At 36.4% G+C, this 25010-nt stretch overlaps 1 protein-coding gene across 3 annotated transcripts in view; it reads right to left on the reverse strand.

Moving 5' to 3' along the window:
- SLC12A7 (solute carrier family 12 member 7) overlaps window positions 1-25010 on the reverse strand; it is a 70951-nt gene that overhangs the window by 16193 nt on the left and 29748 nt on the right. For all 3 annotated transcript variants that reach the window (XM_074869681.1, XM_074869662.1, XM_074869671.1), the window contains exons 7-17: window positions 22548-22789; window positions 19907-20118; window positions 15405-15572; window positions 13887-13985; window positions 13138-13195; window positions 11424-11598; window positions 9714-9832; window positions 8418-8516; window positions 6078-6197; window positions 3930-4034; window positions 456-624 (exon numbers count right to left, since the gene is read on the reverse strand). In XM_074869681.1, the coding sequence (XP_074725782.1) occupies window positions 456-624; window positions 3930-4034; window positions 6078-6197; window positions 8418-8516; window positions 9714-9832; window positions 11424-11598; window positions 13138-13195; window positions 13887-13985; window positions 15405-15572; window positions 19907-20118; window positions 22548-22789 (1566 nt within the window). The remainder of the gene's footprint in view (window positions 1-455; window positions 625-3929; window positions 4035-6077; window positions 6198-8417; window positions 8517-9713; window positions 9833-11423; window positions 11599-13137; window positions 13196-13886; window positions 13986-15404; window positions 15573-19906; window positions 20119-22547; window positions 22790-25010) is intronic.

Consider the following 25010-nt stretch of genomic DNA (forward strand, 5'->3'; position numbering starts at 1 on the left):
AATCCTAGCTCTGCTATGTATTTCTAGGACAACATAAAAAATAATATCATGTATATATCCAGAGGATTAAATTATGGCAAACACATCTGCATTCGTTAGATAAATTTTGTTGTTGTTGTTAAATGTTTTCTTTATAAGGTAATTCGTTAAAAATCTATCACTTGGCTTTTTCAAGAATGTAATTTGAGTATGAGCTCAGGGCTCTCAATATTAAAGAAAATAAATGGTTAAGAAGTATCAGCATTGTCTCATCCTATTATGAAATTTTATAAACCCTTTTGCTACACACACCAACCTTTTCTTTATATATAATCACTGATTGTGCTGATAGTAAAAACTGATGTTTTATTCAATACTTTACAACAGTATGTTCTAATTCAAGATATGAGTTATCCAGATTAAACATTTAAACAGTAATGGAAGTTACAAGTGTTTGTAAGCTGTCTTCTACATACCTCTTCAGCTTTCTGAGTTTCTGAACATTTATCCAAGTAGATTCCCTGAAGTACAGAGCCCACGATAGTCAGTCCTTTACCAGCCTTCAACTGAGAGGTGAAAGAAAGCAATCTAGGATGTTTCACCAACTGCTCACTATCCAAGTTTAACAAGACCAAAAGTTGAGGTCTGCCAAGAAAAATAGTTAAACACACACATACAGATATAGAAAAGCAAGAAAGAATTGGAAAATTAAAATTAACAATAAAATGCAGATTAAGTGCTTAATTCAATGGAAAAAATTCAACTATCAAGCAAGGAAGTAATAATTTGCAATAGCAACAACACCTCAAGGTACAGAATACCTACATGAGCCATCATTAAAAGCTACCTTGAAGAATAGTTTTATCAAGAAAATTATTGAATCAAAATTATCACCCTTCCAAGATCATGTAGTGCAACCTGCTGCCTGAAGTGGTTAAACACTGAATCCACAACAGATTGTTTACAGCTCTATCCAGCTGGATTTTGAAAACCTCTAGAGACAGAGATATCACCTCTGGATAACCTCTTCAATGCTCTAATTACTGTCATTTCAATTTTTATTGTTTTTTCTTCCTCCATTTTGTCATGTTCTCCCATTCTCCTACCATATACTGCTGTAAGGAGTCTGACTCCATCTTCTCAGTAACCACCTTTTAGGTACTGGATGTTTACTAGTTAGTTGTATCAGCTTTCATGTTCCCCTTAAGTCTCCTCCAAGCTGAATAAGCATAGCTCCCTCAGCCTCTCCCCACAGGAGATACGCTCCTGTACCCCAAACATCATCTCAGTGGTCCTCTGCTGAACTCACTCGAGCTTACTGATGTCTTTCCTATATTAGCGTGCCTAAAACTGAATGAAATATTCTAGATGTATTCTAATGAGTGCTGAGAAAAGAGGAATATTATTTCCCAAGATATTTACTTCTCAATATACTAGCTATGCTCCTGCTGATACAGTCCAGCACATCACTGCCAAGGCACACTGCTGGCTTACTATCTACCAGGAACCACACGTCCTTTTCACCAAAACAGCTTCCCAGCCTTGTACTATTGCACTGGACATGCCTGTCCCGGGCCCTGGACTTTGCACTTGTCATTTGGATTTTCATGTTCTTGTCAATCCATTCCTCTGCCTGCATAGGTCCTTTCAAAAGGACAGTCATGCCTTGAACTGTACTGATAGCACCCCAAGATCCGTTTCAACTTGATGAGGAAGCATTGTTTCCTTTAATCAATCTGCTTACTTTTCCCAAACCAACATTTTATAATTTTCCTGTCATTATTAAAAATTCAAAAGACCAATGAAGAGTTGGAACATACTTCCCACCTCAAAACCAGCAGTTTAAGACATAACAAGACTTTCTATTTCTAGTAATTACATTCACACAATAGAAGGATAACTCAGAGAATCATCAAGGTTGGAAAAGACCTTGAAGATCATCCAGTCCAACCATTAACCTAACACTGACAGATCCCAACTACACCATATCCCTCAGCGCTATGTCAACTCTACTCTTAAACACCTCCAGGGATGGGGAGTCCACCACTGCCCTGGGCAGCCCATTCCAACACCCAACAACCCATTCTGTAGAGAAATACTACCTAGTATCCAGTCTAAACCTTCCCTGGAGCAACTTGAGGCCATTACCTCTTGTTCTATCACTTGTCACTTGGTTAAAGAGACTCATCCCCAGCTCTCTGCAACCTCCTTTCAGGGAGTTGTAGAGGGTGATGAGGTCTCCCCTCAGCCTCCTCTTCTCCAAACTAAACAACCCCAGTTCCCTCAGCCGCTCCTCGTACGACATGTGCTCCAGACCCTTCACCAGCTTCGTTGCCCTTCTCTGGACATGCTCGAGTAATTCAATGTCCTTTTTGTAGTGAAGGGCCCAAAACTGAACACAGTACTCGAGGTGCGGCCTCACCAGTGCTGAGTACAGGGGTAAGATCACTTCCCTGTCCCTGCTGGCCACGCTATTGCTGATACAAGCCAGGATGCCATTGGCCTTCTTGGCCACCTGGGCACACTGCTGGCTCATGTTCAGCCAGCTGTCAATCAACACCCCCAGGTCCCTCTCTGACTGGCAGCTCTCCAGCCACTCCTCCCCAAGCCTGTAGCGCTGCTGGGGGTTGTTGTGGCCAAAGTGCAGCACCTGGCACTTGGCCTTATTGAAACTCCTACAGTTGGCCTTAGCCCATGGCTCCAGCCTGTCCAGGTCCCTCTGCAGAGCCTCCCTACCCTCGAGCAGATCAACACTCCCACCCAACTTGGTGTCATCTGCAAACTTACTGAGGGTGCACTCGATCCCCTCGTCTAGATCATCAATAAAGATGTTAAACAAGAGTGGCCCCAAAACTGAGCCCTGGGGGACACCACTTGTGACCAGCCGCCAACCGGGTTTAACTCCATTCACCACAACTCTTTGGGCACGGCCATCCAGCCAGACTCACCTGGACCTGAAGTGATGTCAGATATTTAACAGGAATGCTCTTAGTCAACACTACATTACACTGCTGCCCCCAAGATGCCAAGTTCAGACACAGATAAAAGTAGTGGCTCACGTATTTCACATTAATTGCTTATGTGCATCAGTCCCATGACAAATGGTAAAATAATGCAATTACACTGAAGGGCAAAAGAACACTGCATGTGTATATGCCCAGAGATACTATTACAGAGCAGTGACTATAATTAAAGTATCACATTCAGTGAGAGTTTTTTTTGTGTGTTCCACCAAGCAAGAGTTCTTCTGATTTGCATTACATTCATCAGAAGTGACTATGCAAACATCCTTTAGTTTTTAAATGTTAAGTACTTTTTTGTGTTGCCTTAAAGAAAACTGATAGTTAAACAAGTAGAAAGAATATATTGCAAAAATAGTAGCGAACATCTAACCCCATTACATACAAAGGGACAGCAAACGTGAGATCTTGTTTTAATGGTATCTAAACAATTTAGAAAGTGTTTCTATTAAATGAAGCTACATCAAAAAGATTGCCACAAAAAAATCATTTAAACAAATACAGAATGTCCTGTATATTTATACAATGTATTTCAGAGGGAACATATATAGAAGAAAAAAAAAACCTTATGGAATTGCAGTGTTTATTCTATAGAGACAGTGGGACTCAATAATAACTGTTTCTTTGGATCTGAAAATCTCATAAGTAAATCAAACATAAAATTCTTCTGCACTTTAGAAAAATATGTCAACACCACATGGATTTAAATTTGAGTTAGTTTGCCCATATTCCCAAAGTTGATTACATGCTGACCATAAGTTGCATTCTATTGCAGTAAAATAATACTGTTGCAATGACATCATTGCCATTCCCAAGTTAAAACATTATTTCAATGGTAAATTTCACTTTGGCCATTAGCTTTACCAGCAGTATTCCCAACAGATTTACATATTTCAAGAATTACGTGACCTTGGAAGGTGTAGGACTTACCTCCAGTTCTTGGTGTGAGGAGGACCGTCTTCAACACGAAGCAAAGCATAGCGAGCTGCATTCAGAGACAGTCCTCGGATTCCATCACCCCATTCTTTTTCCGCTCTTCAGGGTGCAGAAGAAATTCGATTAACAGGGTCCCGTTTATTTATACAAATTAAGTACATTTTTTCACACGCGGGATTATAGGCATAAAAAAACCACTTTTTTTGCATGAATGCATGAAAAAAAAATTCGTCTTGCAGATTTAAATCAAGAATGAAGACTAACCAAGATGAAGCAGTCTCAGGTCCCTTCAAGAAAACTATTTATTAAGTATTTATGAATATATATTATGGTCTATTTTATTCATACTTCAAAAGCTTTTTGTAATCATGAGAGCTACTTAAATTGCTTTTAAGCACAAGAATAAGCGAGGGCTACTTAAAAGGAATTGTTTTAAAGCAGCAGAATGAGTAAGTGAAACTTGACGTTGTATGGATTAGTGTGTTATACCTTCCTCCCAACACCACCACTACAGCTTTCTCCACTTCCTTTCCTTCCCAGCTTCTCTCACAGATGAACCTAAACCTTTATTGACCCTTTTGATCACTTTTAATCTCCCTACATCTTCCACTCCTCCTTCTCCCCATATAAAAGTATGCTATATGCCAGGAAGCCAACAAAATAAGAAAGAACTGTTAGGCTAACACATTATTTTCCTTTGTAGGGATTCTACTACAGCAAGGGGTCCATATCCCTTGCCCTCCCCTCCCTCTTATTTCCATTCATGAATTCTCACTGCTCTTTGTTACCTCTAGCGTTCTTTCAAAATTTAGATTAAATAAGCCAAACTGATTTCAAAAGCTATTAAAGAACAACATAATTAAAATGTACCCTGACAGGCAGCACAATCATCTAAGTGTCTTCTACTTAGTTATCCAAAAACTAATATAAAAACCTGAAGTTTTCTCCAGGCAGCAGTTTTTAGAACATTTCAGGGTGACTTTCTCCCCACCGCCAAATCAGCCCCTGCATTTGTAAAGGCAGGGAGAAAAGAAGTTAAGTTTCTGCAAAAAATAATCTCTTTCTACTGGGTAGATGTGCTGGCTATGTGCCAACATTTGTAAAGTCTGTATATGAATTTGGATGTACATATAATTTTATGTATGTGCATACCTATATACACAAACAGAACTGTTATCCAATCTGAGTTCCTGGCTAAAATAGGCAAACTAATTTCCTTATAATTAACCCAGTAAATGGAGCTGTTACAATCCAGGAAAGCATCTAATCTGGAAATGGAGATATTAAAATATGGAGAACCCACAAGGTGTAGCAGTTTATACCAGCTGATCCACTTAAGACCTGTGCTTAAGCACCCATCAAAACAACTGGCCTCACTTGAGTTTCCTGCTCCAAGATCCTAGTATTTTTCTTGACTAGAGTATTTCAGCATTGGGTATCTTTCCTTAGAAAGGGAAAGCACACACATTACTGATCATAATCAATTCTAGTGTTTGTATATGTTGTTTACTTGGGTATTTGGTTTTGTGGTGGGGGTTTTTTTAGTTTGTTTTGGGGGTTTTTTTGGTTTTTTTTAAATGAACTTAGCACACTCTTTATGTCTCCTACTTGCACATCATTTCTTACAGGTGTGGCTGTATACATGTCCCTTATCAAATGCATACAATGTAAAGTATCTTCCAGTTTCAGGATTATCTAAGCCTTCAGAAAATAAATTTCAGTGGGTGGTCTGGAACGTTCAGTATGATTCATTCTAACAAGTGCTAACGTCCACACACAAGAGTGCAGTTTTTGGGCTTTAGCACAAGTTAATAATAAGGTAAGTTTTATAACAATTGCTAATGATATTAAAAGATAATATTCTTGAAGTGCCAAAAATTTACATCATAATCTCTGCTCAAATGAAAACTTCCCAGCCTTATCGGTTCTTATTTTGATTAGTTCAGGCTGTCAAGTCTGGAAGAGAGCTTCCAGAGAAGTCAGAACCTGAAAACTTACAACTCTTAACAAAGATGGGATCTTACCTGTTTTCAAGGAATAATCTTAATTTTATTACTGCAGTTTTATCTATTTTACAGAAAAATGCTTTTTGCTGAATGTTAAAGATATTAAATATAAAATAAATAAGATATATGGTCTTACCCTCTATATTCTATGTATTTGTATATACATCCTGCGATTAGCATGGCAATCAAAGCATAGTACCAAGAGCAAATGAACATCAAGGCAAGACATAAACTCATCCCCAGGAATGAAAGAGTCCTAAAAGAAACCATTTTTTTCCATTTTTTTAAATAGGCATGCAAATGTTCTACAAAGTCAATTTCTTATTTCAGTTAACTTCCAGAAAGGCCCTTCTTTAAAGGCCATTTCATAGCTACCATATAAATAAAAATACATTGTCCCAATTTTAGTTTATTAAAAAAAAAAAATTACGTTCTGAACCTTTGAGTGACAAAAATAATACAACTGAACTAGATATAACAATAGGCTTACTATATTTGTCAGTTCTGAAACACTATCAGTACCTGCAAGTAAAGTCAGTTTCAAAACACATTGCCATCACTTACTGTTGATCTGAATTTAAGCTAAACAAAATTCAAAAACCATACTAAACAACATCATGTTACTTCCAGCAAAAACAGTTGATTTGTTTAAGTTACATTTGACTCATCAATTATATTCTCCACTTCTGTTGTGGCCCATCTCTTAGGCAAGAACACAGGACAGCGGAAGAGAATACAGAAAACAATCTTTCAAAGGCTACAAAGAAAGAATGACTGTGAGCTCAAAAAGTTACAGAAACATTTCCAGATTAAAGTTTGTATGTCTGGTTTGCCCACAGTATTAGTCAAGATAGATATAAGCCAGCTCAGAACTGGACAGTTTTGTGAATACTTCTAGTCACATACAACACCCCAGATTTCTATTCATCTGATTTCCAAATTAGAGATAGCTTTCACTCTATTGACAAAGTGTTGGCAAAGACAACTTTTGTTTGGTACCTTTAGTTTGCTTCTTTAGTACCATACAAGTACTGAGTGCAAATGCATCCAGTTTTAAACCAAAGAAACGCTTTCTACTTGCTCTGAGGACATCAATCTAAATGTAGTTTGTCTAGAAGAACACCTTTCATGCTTGACTTAGCCAACCTAAGACTCTGCTTTCACTCAAAAAATAAACTCCCATCCCAATTCCGGTCAAGCATTCCAACACCTGCTCTGGCTAGAACTGATTACGTGGTCAGTGAGTCAGTTGGCCCACTGATCTCTCTGGGAAAAATATTAAAAAGAATTGTTGCCAAACAGTTACAAACTCTGCTGCTGCCATGTCAAAACCCTTTGCTTTTTCTTCCTCACCATGGTCCCTCTTGCTACCCTCCATCTTACCCACCTGCCTTAGCTTTTAAGCTACTCTCTGCTTCCTACTATACTTCTTCCACAACCCATTATTCAGGAGAGGGGGAACAAAAAACCAAACACCACCAAAAAAACTCAGAAAGACAGCAATCCCCCATTTCCCTTCTTGATGTTGCAAACACTACTAGGTGTTTGCAGTGACAGACTAGGAGACAGGTACTGATGTATTTGGAGGTTTAGATGCCAAACTAGTAAGTGCCTACTGACCACATTCAAGATGATTTTTCAGGGCGAAAACCATGACATTTCATTTTCACTCAATTCTTTAAAAAGAAAAATAATAAGGAAATCTTTACATTCTTAGAATCAGATCAGCTTATCTCCTAAAGCCTCTAGTCTTCAAGGCATTTCAACATCAAAATTTCTCAATAGAATGACTGTTAATTAATTAATTATATGTGTTTTTAATATTCACTGAAGAAAAATCAAAAAGTTTCCCAATCTTAGTTTGAAGTGTTTGAACTCTTAAGCCATTTAAAAGGAAAAAAAACTAAACCAAAACAACACACCCATACTTTTTGTATAATTTACCTTTACTGACTGTCAAGTATCCACTTGCCTACTTCAGTTATCAAATCCAATGTCTAAAACATGACATTTTAAAAACAGTGATCATATCATTAAAGAGCCAATTGATGTATATTAGATGAGATTTTTTTTCTGTAGAAGTTTTGGTTCTGGATTTTTTTGGCATAACTAAAATGAAAACCATATCAACCTCCCTGAACACTTTAGTTCTCCCTATCTATATATAAAAGATTTTTTTTCATCTTCATTCTCTCATATTCAGAAGATCTCTTGGCTTATAAACAATATTATATGTCATCCCATGGTCCCTTCTGAAATCCTCTATATTAGCCACATGATTTCATGATCATAGCTATTACTAGCCCTATTCCAAACACATGAAAACAAATGTTGCTGTTAAGAGTATTCAGTGTATGAATCGTCTTACAACTAATTTAAGTCAGAACAGAGATTTTGGTTTATTATTGCAAAAAAATCAACAATTTGCGGCTGCATAGTTAGTTTTAAATCTTCTGAATGAAGGAATATTTCCTACCAATGGTAATACTTGAAACGAGGTCTCCAGTTGGGAGTCCGTAAAAGCGTCTGAACTGCACAAGCCAGATTTACAAACATATAGCACATAAGGAAAAACCTGTTAATAATAAAAAAAAAAAGAACATTTTCCAATAAGAAATTAACTCGACAGATTTGCATTAAAAGGCTTAACACAATCCAAAACAGGGTAGGTAGGAACTTGTACACCGTGTTCACAGTAGCCAACAGAACACAAAATGTAGATTAAATTAATACTTGTAGAATATTAGGCCTCAAAACATGGTATTAGCATAATATAAAGCCTCAAAGATTTCAGAGAAAACATAGCAAACAACTGATAATCATGGTGTACTAGTTTTGGCTGGAATAGAGTTAATTTTTTCATAGCTCATATGGTACTATGTTCTGGATTCGTAACCAAAACAGTGTTGATAACACAGGGATGTTTTAGCTGTTGCTGAGCAGTGCTCACACAGCATCAAGGCCTTCTCTGTTTTTCTTGCTGCCCTGTCAGCAAATAGTCTTGGAGAGGTGACACAGCTGGCACAGCTGACCACAACTGACCAAAGGGATATTCAATACTTTATGACATCATGCTCAGCAGTAAGAGCTCAGGGAAAGGAGGAAGCAGGGAGGACATTTGGACTTAATGGGGTTTATTTTCTCAAATAACAGTCACAAATGGTGAAACCCTGCTTTCCTGGAAATCGCTAAACAACTGCCTTATCGATAGTGAATGAAGTCCTTAGTTTGCTTTTCTTGTGTGCAGAGTTTCTGCCTTACCTATTAAACTGTCTTTATCTCAACTCATGAGTTTTCTCATTTTTACCCTTCTTATTCTCTCCCCCACTGCACTGCAGGGGAGTGAGCGAGCAGATGTGTGGGGCTAAACTGCCTCCTGGGGTCAACCCATAATACATGAGATTAATTTACTGACTTTGTCTTGGAAGTTTAAATTCAGTTCATACCCTAAAACATTAAATTGTTTTGTCTGTCTCTATTAGATGCACTTGATCTAAAATAGTAGGAATTTTTATTTTAAAATCTGTGTTTTTAAAAGTTGAACATATTTTTTACTAACATTCAAGAACTCTGTCATGGAAAAAGTTTTTTGTGCCTAGAAATCAGTTCCAGCCAAAACATTTTTTCATTTCATATTATCTCCAGGATCAAATAGGAACATAACTTGTTAGAAAACAAAGTCTAACATGTATTATTTCAAAAAGAAAAATAATTACCCGGTTAATTTAAAAATTAAGTACTGTTTAACACAAAACACCATATTCATACTTACATTGAAAGAATTGGTGCTACACTGTCCAACGAGGCTATCAAAATCCCTATTTCACAAATTCCAGCAGTGAGGAGCAGAGCCCAAGTTGGTTCCCCATTTGCTTTGCCATGACCAAATACCTAGTTCAATTCAAGTAAACAGTAAGATTAGGGAAAGCTGTCAATTATATAGTTACAAAATATTAACTCTAACTGGAACCAAAAATAGTCATTAGTTAAAGAAAAATGAAGCAATCTATACCACAAAAAAAAGCTAGAAAGAAAATTGCAAACACACGCATTTCCAATATGAAAAGTGTTTACTAAAATGATAAATTACTACATAACATTAAAGTACTACTGCAGTTGCTGTATAAATAATCTTAAACCCATCATTCGTAGTAGTTCAAGGCACATCCTACCTGAGGAATTTTCTACTCAAGTCACACATCAATGTGTTGACTCATTGTAGGCTTTCCCCAAACTCAGAAACCAAACCAAGTTGCTGCTATTTTATACCTAACCCTCACTGAAGATAGATTATAGATATCTCTGAATAGAGTCTCAAGTTATTCACCAAGAGTAATAGCCCATTTTTAACATAACATCCTACACCAACCTCAGATGCGAGAGGGTGACCTAGAGCACACATCTGATTAAGACTCCAGAGATAGGTGTGGGTAAAGTAGGGAATAGTCAAACATAAGTTTCCTCACATAACTTAGGTATCAAAATATTTATATAAGCCTCCAAAAAAGATATATAAAAAACAAACAAATGCTCCAAATCATCCTCAGGAATCTCTCCATACAAAACAGCCTGTTCTCCTAAATTCAGCCCTAGCTACCTTCAGTGTCTGTGCTATCTACAATTTCTTTCTGTGTGTTAAATTTGACAACTGTCCCTAACTCTGTTCCCAAAATATTTATAGTTACTCAGACATAATCCTGCTTTTTCTACTTGAATGTGTTCTTGGTAGGTTACCATTGAGCTGTGCAACTGTTGGTTATTCCTGGAAACTTGAGGTAAACTTTCAAACTCCAAACTTCACCACAGAAATCACAGCTTCACCCTCTAGACATCAGCTTTTGGAATTTTATTTATTTTCAACTCAAGTCTAGTTATCTACTTTTTGCAGATGCAGCCCAGCAATTGTGCTAAATATCTTCTAGCAAGAGTTCTCTTTTCTTCTGTTTGTCAGCTCCCTTACTCACTTTCTTTGAGAAAAATTATTTATTTTTAATAAATATTGATTTATTTATAAAACACACACAGGGATGTCGGAACAATCTTAATGTTCAGAGTCATAGGATAGAATTCTATTGTTACATCTTTGTTGACTTCATTTAGCCTACCAAAAATGAATAAAAATTAGGATTGCATCCCTATGATATAAGAATCATCGCACAGTTCCATAGTAAGATTAAATCAAATCTGTTCAGAAATACAAGTTGTAAACATAGCCTGGAATCAAGAAGTTCAGTTGTTAGTTGCTTCTTTTGAACCACTAACTTTTATGTGCAAGAACAAAAATAATTAAATCGCATTGCACAGAAATATTTAAGTTCAAACTTTGTCCTACAGTAGCTTGATTTATTATTCTACACAATTAGAAGTGAAGTCCAAATCTTTTCCTCACAGTTCTACAGGAACAGCAGAAATAATGCCTCATTTTTCTTGTCAAAATATAAGCCATATTTGAAGTATTGTAAAGAAAAAAAAAAAATCTCACTTGAATAAATGGTACAATGCCATCTCTTGCAATGGCCTGCAACAGACGGGGTGCACCAGTGAGACTCTGGAGACCAGCACCACATGTTGAAAAGAATGAACCAATCACAATAACCCATGGAGAAGGCCAGGCCAGTGTACCAACCACTAGATTTCCTTTAACTGCTTCTCCAAACCTTAGGGAAGGGGGTGGGGAAAAAAAAAAAAAAAAAAAAAAAAATCACTTAGCATTAAAATAACTTCTACTATAGCTTCAACACCCATATTTCAATGGTTTTGGACAACAGCACTCTTTAACCATAAACACCATTTCACAGTATGCACTATAGGATTTCCCAACCAATCTCTCTTTATTCTGCTGGGTTATTTTTTAAATTATAATTTATTCATTTTAAGTGCTGCCTCTAAGCAGACATGCAGCAACTATCAGGTATCATGGCAAGATTTACAGAGTTAACAGCAATAGCAAAAGTATTTACATATATATCCTTTAGATCCTTATCACTGCTAGGAACTAGATTGCAGAAGTCTGTTCTACAAGTAATACAGGTAAACCCTGGGGCATAAAGAGGAGATTCACAAAACAAAGCATCAGCCTTTCCTTTTAGCAGTGTGACACTGATATATGGACGAGTAAGTAGACACAGCCATCTCAAGTTATCCATATGCCTTCTGACTGTTGTGCTACCTGATGCAATTTTTAAACGACTATGGCAGACAAGCATGTGGAAGTCAGGAAGAGATGCTTTCTGCATTAATTTGTAATTCAGAATTATATTTACTATTTCTTAAGCATCAGCTTGATTTGGTTTGTATATTCACTTTGAAGAAAAAGAAATCGGAGATTTTCACTGATGGAGCAATACTATTTTAATGTAAAAATAATACCCTGTTTCTTCTCATATTAGCTTTGATTAGAATCCAGCTTTTAACTTATACTTTTCTTTCTAGACTAAAAGACTGTGTTTTGAAATAAGTTGTCTCAGCACCATCTACATCACCTTCCAAACAATACCCCAATACCACTGCTTAAACACCAAAAGCAAGCGTGGCTTTAGTAGAAAAGAGAACCAGACACCAGCAAGGAAACAAATGTGAAACCTGCCAACAGATTCATCTTAGTCAACTCAACTTCTCATAAGGGAGAAATTTATGCAAGTCTGGAGATACTGTTCATGCTTATCTCCATCACATTAATTACCTTCATGCTTCATATTGTGCCTCAGATATCCTCAGGCAATTACATGGGTGAAAACTGAAAACTCCTGATCTACAACTAATATTTTAAAACAAAAAATAGTCATCTATCCAGTGGAAATCACACTCTCCTTGCAATGTAAACGTCAAAAATCTTTTTCTGTCTTTGTTCCTCAGGAGCATATTACTCCTCCCAAAGTAATACCACTCCCCTTACCCATTAGCTCCACAAATACTAACTATTATTTTCTTTCTCAAGAACATTTAATCAGTGAAAGTTCCACTTCAAACATTTATCTTAGATTCTGCTTCTACTTCTTGAAGGGATATAGCCTGATAAACTGAGATGGCTGCAAAAACTGGTCAGGTTAACAGATAGACTTTCCCTCCAGTTTTAACCTAAGCAAAAGAAAAACAGATCATGTAAATATTTTCCAGAAGAGCCATTAGTAAGTCCTATTAACATAACCCATGATCATACATATGCCCTGTAAAATTAGAAGCTGAATATGACTTACTTATCTCTTAATATCACACCTTCTATACAGGCACCAAACAACACTATACAGGAGAGATCTATCACTGAGACTGAAGGAAGATCACACTATAAATAATCATATACATAGAGAGAAAAAACACCATTTTTCACCAAGGGATGAAATGAAAGTGTCCATAATAATGAAGGGGGGGGGGGGGGGGGGGGGGGGGGGGTGTTTTGTTTGTTCTGGTTGTTTTGTAGTTGGTTTTTTTTTTAATTCTTCCCTGCCACAACTTTTTAATTTATATTCTCTACAACTACATTTGATGCACAGTTGATTTGTGAAGTATTGGAAGTAGCCAGTACATACATCATGCAACAGAACAGATATTTTCTCATGCAGATAAGCATTTGTGTCTTCTAGGTATTGAAGGACTAACATTTTCTATTGCTGGTAGTTTGCTTTAAGATTTTCACTGGTTATACTGAGTATAACAACAAAGTAATCTGCCAGCTGAAGCATGGTGCTAAAAACCTCTACATCACTTCACTAAAAGCATCAATCATATCTTGGAATTTGAAGCACTACTAGAATATAGAATATAAATATTTATATATACAAACAAAATTTGAGCTATTTTAATAATATTTATATTTTAGACAAATATAAATATTCCTTTTCATTTTAAATTTCATTCATTTTATATTCAGTGACTTTTCAATGAAAACACAGTACTGTTAGACCTACAGAATGCACACTAGAAAAAAAAGTCACAGCATAAAGGATACAAATAAAAGACGTAGTTGAAATTGCCAAAATTGTTCCAGTAGGAATAGATTTCTGAGCATCCTTAAGATCTCCAGATCTGTTTGAACCTGCCATAATACCTTAAAGAAAGACCAAATTTATATGTCATAAAACCAATTAATACTAACTCCATGCAAATAACTAATAGAATAGGAACATTTAACTTTAAGCCTGATTTAACACATCATTACCAACAGAGCAAGCTACAGAAATGTATTATAATCCTGCACAAATCCCCAATTTATACTTTCAGTTTATTCAGAAATTTGTTTTACCATCCACTGTTGACTAAACAAATTCCAGAAAGCTCAAGAAAGAGACAGATGAAAAAATGAAAAAAACATTTTTCAAAGATAACTTCTGCATCATTTTTAAAATGGGCAAATATACAGGAGTGGCAAAATGCTGGGGATGGATGTTATAAACTAATGGAGATTAGCCAGTTTGACCAAATGCACTAACTTTCTACTAAACAGACCATACATAATAAGATATGCAAGCAAATCAACAAACTAAATAATAAATATATAGAAACAAAAAAGAAACAAGCAGGCAGGAAGTACAAGAAAATTATTAGGAAATCACATGTACGCATCCCTGTTTGAATCTAACATAAAAACAAAAGTATTTTCTAGCACATACTGTGATGGGGGGGGGGGGGGGGGGGGGGGGCGGGGCGGGCGCGGAAATCATGTAACAACTGACTAATTCTGCCATCTTTCCTAGAATTGCCCTGACCACTGTTGGGAGGCAAAAACATAGAAGCTAATGTCAAGATGTTCCAGTACAAAAGCATTTTCAAACTCCATGCAATGAAATCCCAACCACAGGCTCAGATATGATGAGATGTTTATAAAAGAGCCTGAAGTAGAGAAATGGGAATAAGAATACAATGAGAGACTTCTGCCTGGTATTTTACTAGCAAACACTGCTACAACTTCTTATTAGAGTTGTTCTGTTACTTGATATTACAATTCCTTGAGCTGGGACTTTTGAAGAACAATGTCTCTAGTTATTTCACTCAAACATGACCTGAGGAAAATGATATACAACTAATCTAACCTCTAGGCTTGACAAAAAAGTCTCTACTAGTTACAGTTGCAAAAAAAATATTGAACCTTTAAAGAAATCGCAGGCGATTCATAGCTTGAACATCTGAAAAAAATCATCCTGACACTCAACTGTTCTCTCATGTATTTGAAGATTAAATTAATATAAAGGTATGCATCTTATTTTGAATAAACATTTAATAACACATGGAGCTTTTGTTTTCTTTCCAGACATAGAAAATAGCACTTAAACTGGTTTCTTCAGTCCTATAACTCCCTAAAATAAACAACCACCAACTATGTCTCTCTAGCACCAGAGTTTTAGGCACATAAGACTTGGACACACAGACTGGAAATATTATATGTCATCAATAAACATTGACACACAAAAGGTAATCCTTTTTCAGCTGTAAGTACACATCCTCACTCACAAAAAATAGTTGCATCTACCTGTCACAGATGGGAAATAAATCCCTACAAGCATTGTGAAGTAGGTCATGATGTCTGTAAAAACATAGGGGAGTCCACCCAGTTTTGTCTCTTCTGATCCAGCAACTGATGGCTGATGTTTTTTCTCAACTATTGATCCTCTTTCTGAATAGGTACTCCACAGATTATCTACAAGGGGGGAAAAAACCAAGAGCCAGTGTCATCTCTGTTTCAGAACATTAAGTAGTGAGAATGCAATAATCTTATGAATCAGATGACTTTTCTTACACAAAAATCATGATGTTTCCCAACATTTCCTTATAAAGCCAAGAATGCAGCAGCAGTATGATCAATACCAATTGTAACTGGTGGACATTCCCACTGTCTTATTAGAAATGCAGTAGTGTTTTTCTTCCATCAAAGAAAGATTTAGTTATAGAATTAAATTCTAATATATTTGTAGAATGTCCACTTACATTCCATAGACATATGGATGCATTATTGGGATGTATTGTGAAAAAGTAAGGAAACATGTCCAGGTTCCGGCAATTTTAGCATATATTCATATTTCTTGTTCTTATATTTTGAGGAGCAGATCAAAAAAAAAAAAGCTACTTCATAGTAACTTAAGTTCTTTGAGACCTGCTGTACAGAATAACTGGACGACAGTTCAGGACTCAGCTGATCATGGGGAAGGTATTCCACGTGGTGACAAAAGAGAGTAACCAGACTCTAAAAAAGAACTGATAAGCCAAAAAACCCAAAGCAAGCAAAAAACAGCAGAATGTGGCTCAAATTCTCCAGCAAACTAAGGATGTTTGTTCGATGAAGATGGACAGGTCAAAGAACCAGTAGCTTTTGAGAGCTTACATTTGTGGAAACACTGACTGTGCCCCTTGGCAAGATGGTGAGAACATCCAATACTGATTCTTATTTTGAAATAAGTTGTCCTGTCACATGTGAGGAAACAAAGTAACTACTCCCCCTCCCTGTCAAAGAGCCAAAGGATTTTATACCACAGAAATAAACAATTCCCATGGACTGCCAGGATGATGGATCTGATAGCCAATTTTCAGCCATCCAGTATAACTTAAGGAAATTAAGTATTCTAAGCCTTCAAAATAGCAAAAGGTTACCTTAAGCACAATAGGAGATTGACTCTGAATCTCCGTAAGTGGTCAGAGATAGGGTACTTGTATCCAGATTTGTAACATAAATCTTACAGTTGGTAAGCATATATGGAAGCATGTATAAGAAATATGAGACAGCAGAACAAAGACTAAAAGGAAAATAAGTAATAACTGCTATAGAATGCTGTGTGTGTTAGTTCATTCAAATGAAGAGAAGTAACAAATTTACCTAAAGATATGACCAAAGCCATAAAAACAAGAGTTAAGGAAACAAAAGAATTGTAAATTTCAGGAATTTCAGCAAAGATTTGAGGAGTGACATAAAACAAGACAGGATCTCCAAATTAGCATTCACTCCCTATGGAACATGAAAAGAAAGTCCAAAAATCAGCTTGCCATTGCAAATGAAAAGCACTGAATACTTAATGAGGATTCAACTTTATTCAGTATGACACAGAAGTGACAACGGCCTGAGCACTCCAATGCGTACAGCTCTAATTGTGGAAGCATGCATGCCAGCACGAGTGGGTAAAATCAGCTTAGAGATTTTGTAAAATAGAAATCACTTCCCCCTTTCATAAGATGTAACGCAGAGATTTGTTACACTAATTTCCTATGCTCATTTTCCCAAAAGTGACAATCCAATCAGACTTGAAAGTTAGGGTGAGGAAAAAGGGTCACTCTTCAGAAGAATCCAGACATTTGTGGGGAGGCAGGTTTCCCTTCTAGGGTCATTCATGGCTTGTTTAGACCCCTCTAGCAACGTTTAGGGACACATAAACAAGATCTGGTACAATGTATCTAACCCAACTATATATATATAACCAACTTGCTACCATGAACCAGAATCATGTTGATGAAAGCTATTTCCAGAATTATCTCATTATTGTTAGGGCCACATTCATGGGCATATTTGGTCAGCTATTTGTAGAATGATTTATTATTGTGAGGACAACATTCATGGAAGGTGTATAAGAGATGCACACTTACTGCATACAAGTGCCCAGTAAATGGTGTGAAGACTTAACACATACTTCCTGACACACCCAGGCATGGTATCTGAGTACTCCCAGCCACAGCTCAAGAAACTTAAATACGCAGTCTGCAGCTGCTAAGTCTTCACACAAAAGTAGAATATACACCACCAGTGGAGGAAAATCCTTCTTGAGAAATCTGTGCCAGTCAATTTCAAGCTTACATTAGGTATCAGAATGTGTTCTCACACTCAGCAAGCGGGACAGGTGATCCACTTAATTCAGCCTTAGCATTATGCGACACTAGGATAGCGAAATGCACTTTTATGTAGTAGTGCTAGTTCAAAATGCACATTTTTCCATAAGCAGAAAAATTAGCACTCAGTCAAAACCTCCAAGAATACTGAAAGACCCAAGGTGCTAACTACGAGTTTACCTGAAATTGTGTTCTACTCAAGGACTGAAACATAACAAACATAAGAACCACTTCTTAAGAGAGTTTCAGATATCAGGAAACTAAAGGCTCACAAGTAGCATCTGCACATGAACAGCTAATAGCAAGAATAGCAATGGATAGAAGTGGTAAACACATGGGTGTTATCTTTGAGTTCTGACAAAACCAGCATCTATTCAGTTTTTTCTCGAGTTTTGAGGAACTGGGGAAGTCTCAGCATAGCTTTTGTAAGAGAAAGTTGTCAGAAGTACTGAAGTTCCTTGAGGGAAACATAAATGAAGGTGACCCACTTAATCCAGTATACCTGGATTTTCCACATTTTTCAAAGATTCTGCACCCAAGGAATCTACAGTAGCCATGGGATAACACGAAGACTTCTAACATGGATAAAAAAATGGTTCAAAGACAAAAAACAACAGGTAAGAGTAAATGCAAATACAGTTTTATAATGCAGGAAAGCCACCAGTAAGCTTCCACAAGGATCAACAGCAGGGTGTAAACAATGCTCTCCAGTACACTCAAATGGCCTGGAAGGGGAAGCTGGTAGCAAGATGAGAAAGCTTACTGGTATACTCAGTTATTCAAAGTTACAGAAGCAAAACCAGCTGCAAAGAACTACAGAAAAGCCGTATCAGGCTCAGTGACTGAATAGAATGCAACTGATGAAATTCACTATAGGTAATCATCAAGCAATGAACACCAGAAGGTGTATCCCTCACACTGAGGTTTCAGCAGGCTCTCAGTGATTGTTAGAGATCTTAGCATTACATGACAGTAGAATAGCGAAAGGCACTTTTATACAGTAGTGCTGGTTCAAAGCAATGTTAATCAGTGAACAGAACTAAAACACATTTTTCCAAAAGATGAAAAATTAGTACTCAGCCTGAAACTTCCAAAAGCAAACCAGCAGTTTAATGCTTACACTGTAGCAAAAAATTAGAACACACAGTTCTCTTCTGAGCTGGGGGAGGAAATGTAAAACTATTCATGAAAAATTGTAGATATGCATGTGGTAAACTCCAAAATGCATAGAACAAACCCTAAGTCACTTTTCTTGTAATAAACATTTCCATCAAAAAGAATTTCACTTTTCACTGAGGAAATAAGAGTGATTTTTTTTAAACATAAAAATTCAGATTCAGAGAAGCCTATGCTTTTGTTTCTTTTTACGTATTTGTACACTTCATATTTGATATTTTGAACGGAAATATTATGGCAGTAGTGATTGCCTAGTGTTCCTGTTAGAGTTGCATATTTATATAAATCAAACTTTATTTTAAGGGGAAGTCAGGGAAAGGTATCAGAACATTCATTTCATCCTCAGAAACCTTCTTTGTATACAATACAACCCATTACATGTTCAAAATTAATGTTATGACCCAGTGCAATTGGAATCCCAAGCTGCCACAACGGTACAGAAACATAAACATAAGAAAATCTATACACTTAATAGAACATCTCCTGTCCAAATGCTAGTCTGGAAGCTAGAAAGACTGCTTTTCTCCAAACCCATCACTAACTTGCTGTATCACACTGGACAAGTCACAGGACTTCATTCCTCAATGCACCACCTGTAAATTAGAAATAAGCTCCCCCTCAGGAGAGTTTGAGAATGTATTAATGAACATCTTATTGAAATAAGTGTATCTGGTATACAAAAGAGCCAAACACTTTTAAAAAGTTAGCCATAATAAACACTTTCCTACTTTTTTTTTTGAAACAACAACAGCTTTTGACAGAGTGCCTATAAAACTACAATGACCCCCAGATGAAAGCATTTGATACTAGGCTTCTAAAACCAGATGGAAACTTTATAGGAGGAAGCATGCTCCAGGTAGCAATCTTTCACACAAACAGATTAAAACTAAAGAAGTAGCGACAGGCTAGACTACTACATTACTGAACAGATACAGGCCAAACTAATAATGTCCAAAAATTTTTAAATCACTGTGCTTTCCAACTTACCAGTGAGAACTCCACTCATTATTCCCGGAATCCCTTGAATTTCTGTTACATTATTGAGAGTAAAGTAGTCATCACATGTAGCATTAAGCAAAGAACTATCACAGAACAGGCGCCACAGAGTTGTAGTCTTTGTTTCATTATTGCTTTCGGTAAATTTGGCACAGACATCAAAGCTGCGTTTTGACAATGTACGGTTTCCAAGGAGACAGATACTATAAACAAAAATAAAAAGTGATCCTTCAATATGGTGTTGTACATTAAACCATTTTTTGTCCATCAAACTTCTTCAGAACCCTGTTATTTATAGTATCTCTCTTATATTACATCTACTAAAACAGTATATAATCTCTGCATATAAAGCTATCATTAATAATCTTTAAAACACCGATCAAACATTTCTACTTTAAGGTATTAATAGCTATTTTGCCTTCTGATTTATTCTTTGGAAAATACAATCAGCTCAAGCAGCTTGGCCACAACATAACAGAGATCATGATTCATTCAGTCCTACAAGAAAGAAGTGAAATTAAGTAATACTTTGTATACCTAATAGAACAATGAGCCTGACCAAGAAAATACAAAAGTAAGATTAAGCCCTTTTCTAGCAAATAAATTTTAGATGACCCTCAAAAATATTAAAATTCAAAAGGCAGGAAATAAGCCAGGAGGGTTAAACAGCAAAATTTAACAACATTAATGAGAGTACAAATTAATATAAAGCAATTAAAACCTCAGAAATGAAAGAAAATTAGAAAACTCAACAGTTTGCAAAAACCAAATTCCTAACAGCAAAGAATATTAAGGATCTAGGAACATTTCTTTGCTAAGCTACACAAAAGATGTTTAGGAGATATCTAGTCCAAGCTTGCTTAATAATGAAATGATATATAATATCTTTGAAGACAAAAGAAGGAACATCAAATAAAACATTTGTGTTAGGCAGATAAATCCAAAAACACATAGCATACATCTAACACTTCTGAAGGAGCTCAGTTAAGAAGCTGACAACAATCAGTAAAAACATACCACTTGGCATTAGAACAAGTATACTAAGCCAAGCAGAATACTGACCTAGTACAATATTCTGTTTCTGATAGCAACTAAGAGTAGATGCCTCAAGAAGAGTACAAGACACCAGTACAGCTTCAGGGTATGGCTTTACATGGAAGTTGAGCAGATTTAACAGAAAGCTGCTGCTGAAAAGATCATCTTGCCACTTGCCTTGCTCATTTTCCTTTTAATTGCTATTGAATTGGTGACCCTAGAGCAGCAGGGTGAGCTGATTCAATCCATGGAAACGTCTTCCAATTTGATTCAACTGGAAGATCATGAAGTAAGCTATTTTACCATCTTTACAATGGCCAAACCTAGCAGAGGTTAGTGATGCCAACCTAACTAAGTGGAAGCTTGTCTTTTTGATGACCAGCTCACCACCAGATCAGTTTTACCATAGTATAAAACCACTCTTGAGTTTTTCATTTTGAGGCAGATTAGCCAAAATACGAAGAATTATATTTATTGGAAGATAACCTTTTGTTAGTAATTTTTTTCCCCAAGCAACTACAGTAGCAGACACAAATTAGGTTTCCAGGAACTTGGTAATAAATCTTACCGATGCTACATATCCAGATAAACCCTCTTTTACCTATACAGGTGACTGAAAGATTTAAGTATTTCCCTACTGCAAGTCACAGTTTCTCAGAAATTCAACTTTTCTTCATAAAAATGTCAATTTTGAACACATTTTAATTTTTTCAATAGAAGACTTGATATCGTTTTACAGTATAGTACACAAATATGGCTTTAATGCTCAATTTGTCAACGCAACCATCAACACTTCAACATACTATGGAATGTGTAACAATCATACAGCAAAGGATAACTTCAGTCCTGCTTAACAGACAGCACTTCATAACAAAAGTTACCAGGCTATTCTGCTAACATGTTAAGCAGTATCATTTTGTTTTCTCTCCAAGCAGAAAAAGATGCACAAAAATGTAACTTATATACTGATAACTGATCAAATGAAATAATTCTTAGTGAGCTGAGAGGTACAAGCTAAAGGTGCTGAGAGGCAATATGCCAAGTGTAACAATAATAAAATTTTATTTTATTAACAAAAAGGTAAAAAGCCTTCACAAACACAAGTGAATTTAACTCTGCAATGTCTCCATTAAATATGGAGAAATGGAAGTTTCAAAAATTTCCTCATGACAAAGTTTGAAAGTATGTTTCTTTCATAACTATGGCTCATAGCCACATTTTCTTAAAGTTTTTACTTTATTCTACAGTTTTTTAGTTTAATTCTTTAGATTAAGCAACTACATGTACTGTCACCTTCCTATTCTTTAGGTGTGGATGGAATAACTGCCAGTAATTTTAAGTACCAAAGAACATTTTCCAGAGTATCATGTCTTAAGAACAACAGAAAAATTTAAATAGGTAACTCAGAACAAGAAATTAACACATAATTGCCTAAAACATGTAAAACTTAACACTGAAGCCAATGTACCAATGTACTTGTATTTTGAAGTTTAGCTTAAAACATGAAATGGTTACAGTAGCTATTCCCTCCCACCACTTTTTTTTTTTTTTTTTTTTTTTTAAATTACCCACACTACTTAAGAGATATTGCACTTACGGAAAGTCAGGTGGGTCAAAAGCAGTCTTAATAACTCCAGCATATATAGCAAGGATGGAAAGAATGACACAGGCAAGGAAGACCAGTGCAAGTTTGTTGACATACTTTACTCCCACAAAAACTACTACGGCCATCAGAATGATAATACATGTTCCATAAACTCTCATGTTGTTCAGCATAGCCTCTGTTTCTTTCCCAACCTCTTCTGCTTTAAATATAGCAGCACTTGGAGAAATGTAGGTCTGCAAGAGATATGGCAAACTATCATACATGTAATAACAAACATTTTACTAAGAAATCATTTACTTAAACTTCAAAATCTGAACTTCTGTGACAACGTCAGTTTTACTCTTTCACAAACGAGTGCAACCAGGCAACATAGGCATTTAGGAGGTACAAGGAAGGGGGAGGCAGGGATGAAGAAAAACAAGTTTTGAGAATGAGGTACTGCTTTTGATCCAGCTTCTTCTCTCCCCTTTAAGAGTTTCCACTCCTCAAATTCCTGTCTCTGCCAGACAGGAAAAAACAGTAAGGGGGGGTGGGGGTGGCGGCAGGGGGGCAGATATTGACAAAAGTTAAAAGAAAAAAACAAAACTGAAAACTAGCACAAACCAGATATATTCTTAGATTAATTCAAAGCATTTGCTGATTAGTAATTCCACTGATTGAAACAAAATATGAAGAATCAAACAAAAGCATAGCTAAAAACGCTTTCAGTACTATAGTCCCTGCACTACAATTTCACAAAATTCAAAGATACCCTAAACATTGTACCCTGAAAAATGTTTTATGGTGAGTTTACCTTAATTTTTAATCTGAAATTACAACAGCAGATTAGTGCAAAAACAGACAATTTGAACTACTGTGATTTCAAACAGGATTCTCTAAGAGATCTCAATTTCATATAATTTTGTTCTGGGTTCTACCTGAAAAGTTGGAAGCATAGCTTATAGGACTTATACTGATAAATGCAAATGAAAAGACAAACTCTGACCTATAGTTCTGAGACATCTGTGTATTACACTACACAATAAAGATATCTTTATTCCTTCTTCTAACACCTTTACAAAAAAAACCCTCTGCCCAGCTAAGGGGAGTACTGGGTCTTGAGACAACTCCACTCCTTCAAAACAACTGCTAAATTGACTATCCTTAAAGAACCTAACTTCTAAAGGCAGGAAGAAACTTTGAGCAAGTGCCTATCCTGATACGTTCAGAACCAAAATCCAAAAATAAGACATAGGCAATTCTTTACTAGAATTTTATTGAAATTTATTTAAATAAATGAATTTTAAATTAAATTTAAATCTAGTAAATTAATATTTACTAGAATGCTAGTAGAGATGAAAACTGTCACATTACCATAAAAAAAGGCAAAACAGAAAACTGATTACAGAGAGTAGTTACATATCATTAGAAAATCCTACACCATGATGTTGCAGAAGTATCAGGCTCTGTGTGGTGGTACTGCTGGAAGTTTTCTTGGTGTGCTTTGTTGCTCTGATGTTCACAACCTTTGCCGGGGAAAGCCACAGGCAGACAACTGATTTCTGCGCCTCCAAATAATCCATGTCCCAGTGGAGAAAAAAAAACCTCAATACTTTGCCTTGTGGCTATGACTGGGGTCTGGTTCTGAGGTCTTTTGCCAGATATGACGTTCTGGGAGGCTTTTTACTTTGAATTCCACAGCCGAACCCCATACACGCTTATTAGCAATACATAAAAGCAGCATGACTCTTAAGTAGGGAGAACAGCACAGCAAATCAAATCCACGATGTGACATGGTGCTAGCGGTGTTAATATAAATCAGATCTCACAAGCTAGTGGTAGTGAATTAGGACTATCTCTCGTTTCAAATCCAGACTTTTTTGAATTTATGACATGGGTCATAGTAAGTAGCAAGAAGGAGGAATTCTTAAATACCTCCTGTGCATATCGGCACAGTTTCTGATATGATGACCAATAACTGTCTGGCCCCTTGTGGATGAGGCAAAGCCACAGTAGCTGGGCCATTGCCATACAGGCAGTCTTCCACAGCATTTTTACAGGAATATGAAATGTCAGAGCCAGTAGTCTGAAAAGGAGGAAGTGGGATAGATTCTTCATTTCTGCCTCATAGGAGATATGGCCTTCATGTTCTCCATAACCTTTCACTGAGCAACAGCTTTCACCAGTGTACATGGCAGCGCCAAGCATTGTAGAAGTTGAAAGGTTTCTGTGAGTTATCCTGGGAATGCTTGTTTGATGCCAAGCCCACAGACTTTATTTTGGAAGAAGGAGAATAGTCCTCCTAGACCTTAAGAAAATGGCTTAAGAAAATGGCTTAAAAGGACTTATGCCGTACTTACCTACAGTAAGCAGCTATTCCAACAGAAATGTAGAGCCACCTAGGTATGCTGACTGCTTACTATAAAGTAGTTACCAGATTTAAAAACTTATAGTCACGATCTCAAAACTGGAACA

This window comes from Strix uralensis, chromosome 1 (assembly GCF_047716275.1).
Source record: "Strix uralensis isolate ZFMK-TIS-50842 chromosome 1, bStrUra1, whole genome shotgun sequence".
Lineage (NCBI taxonomy): Eukaryota > Metazoa > Chordata > Aves > Strigiformes > Strigidae > Strix > Strix uralensis.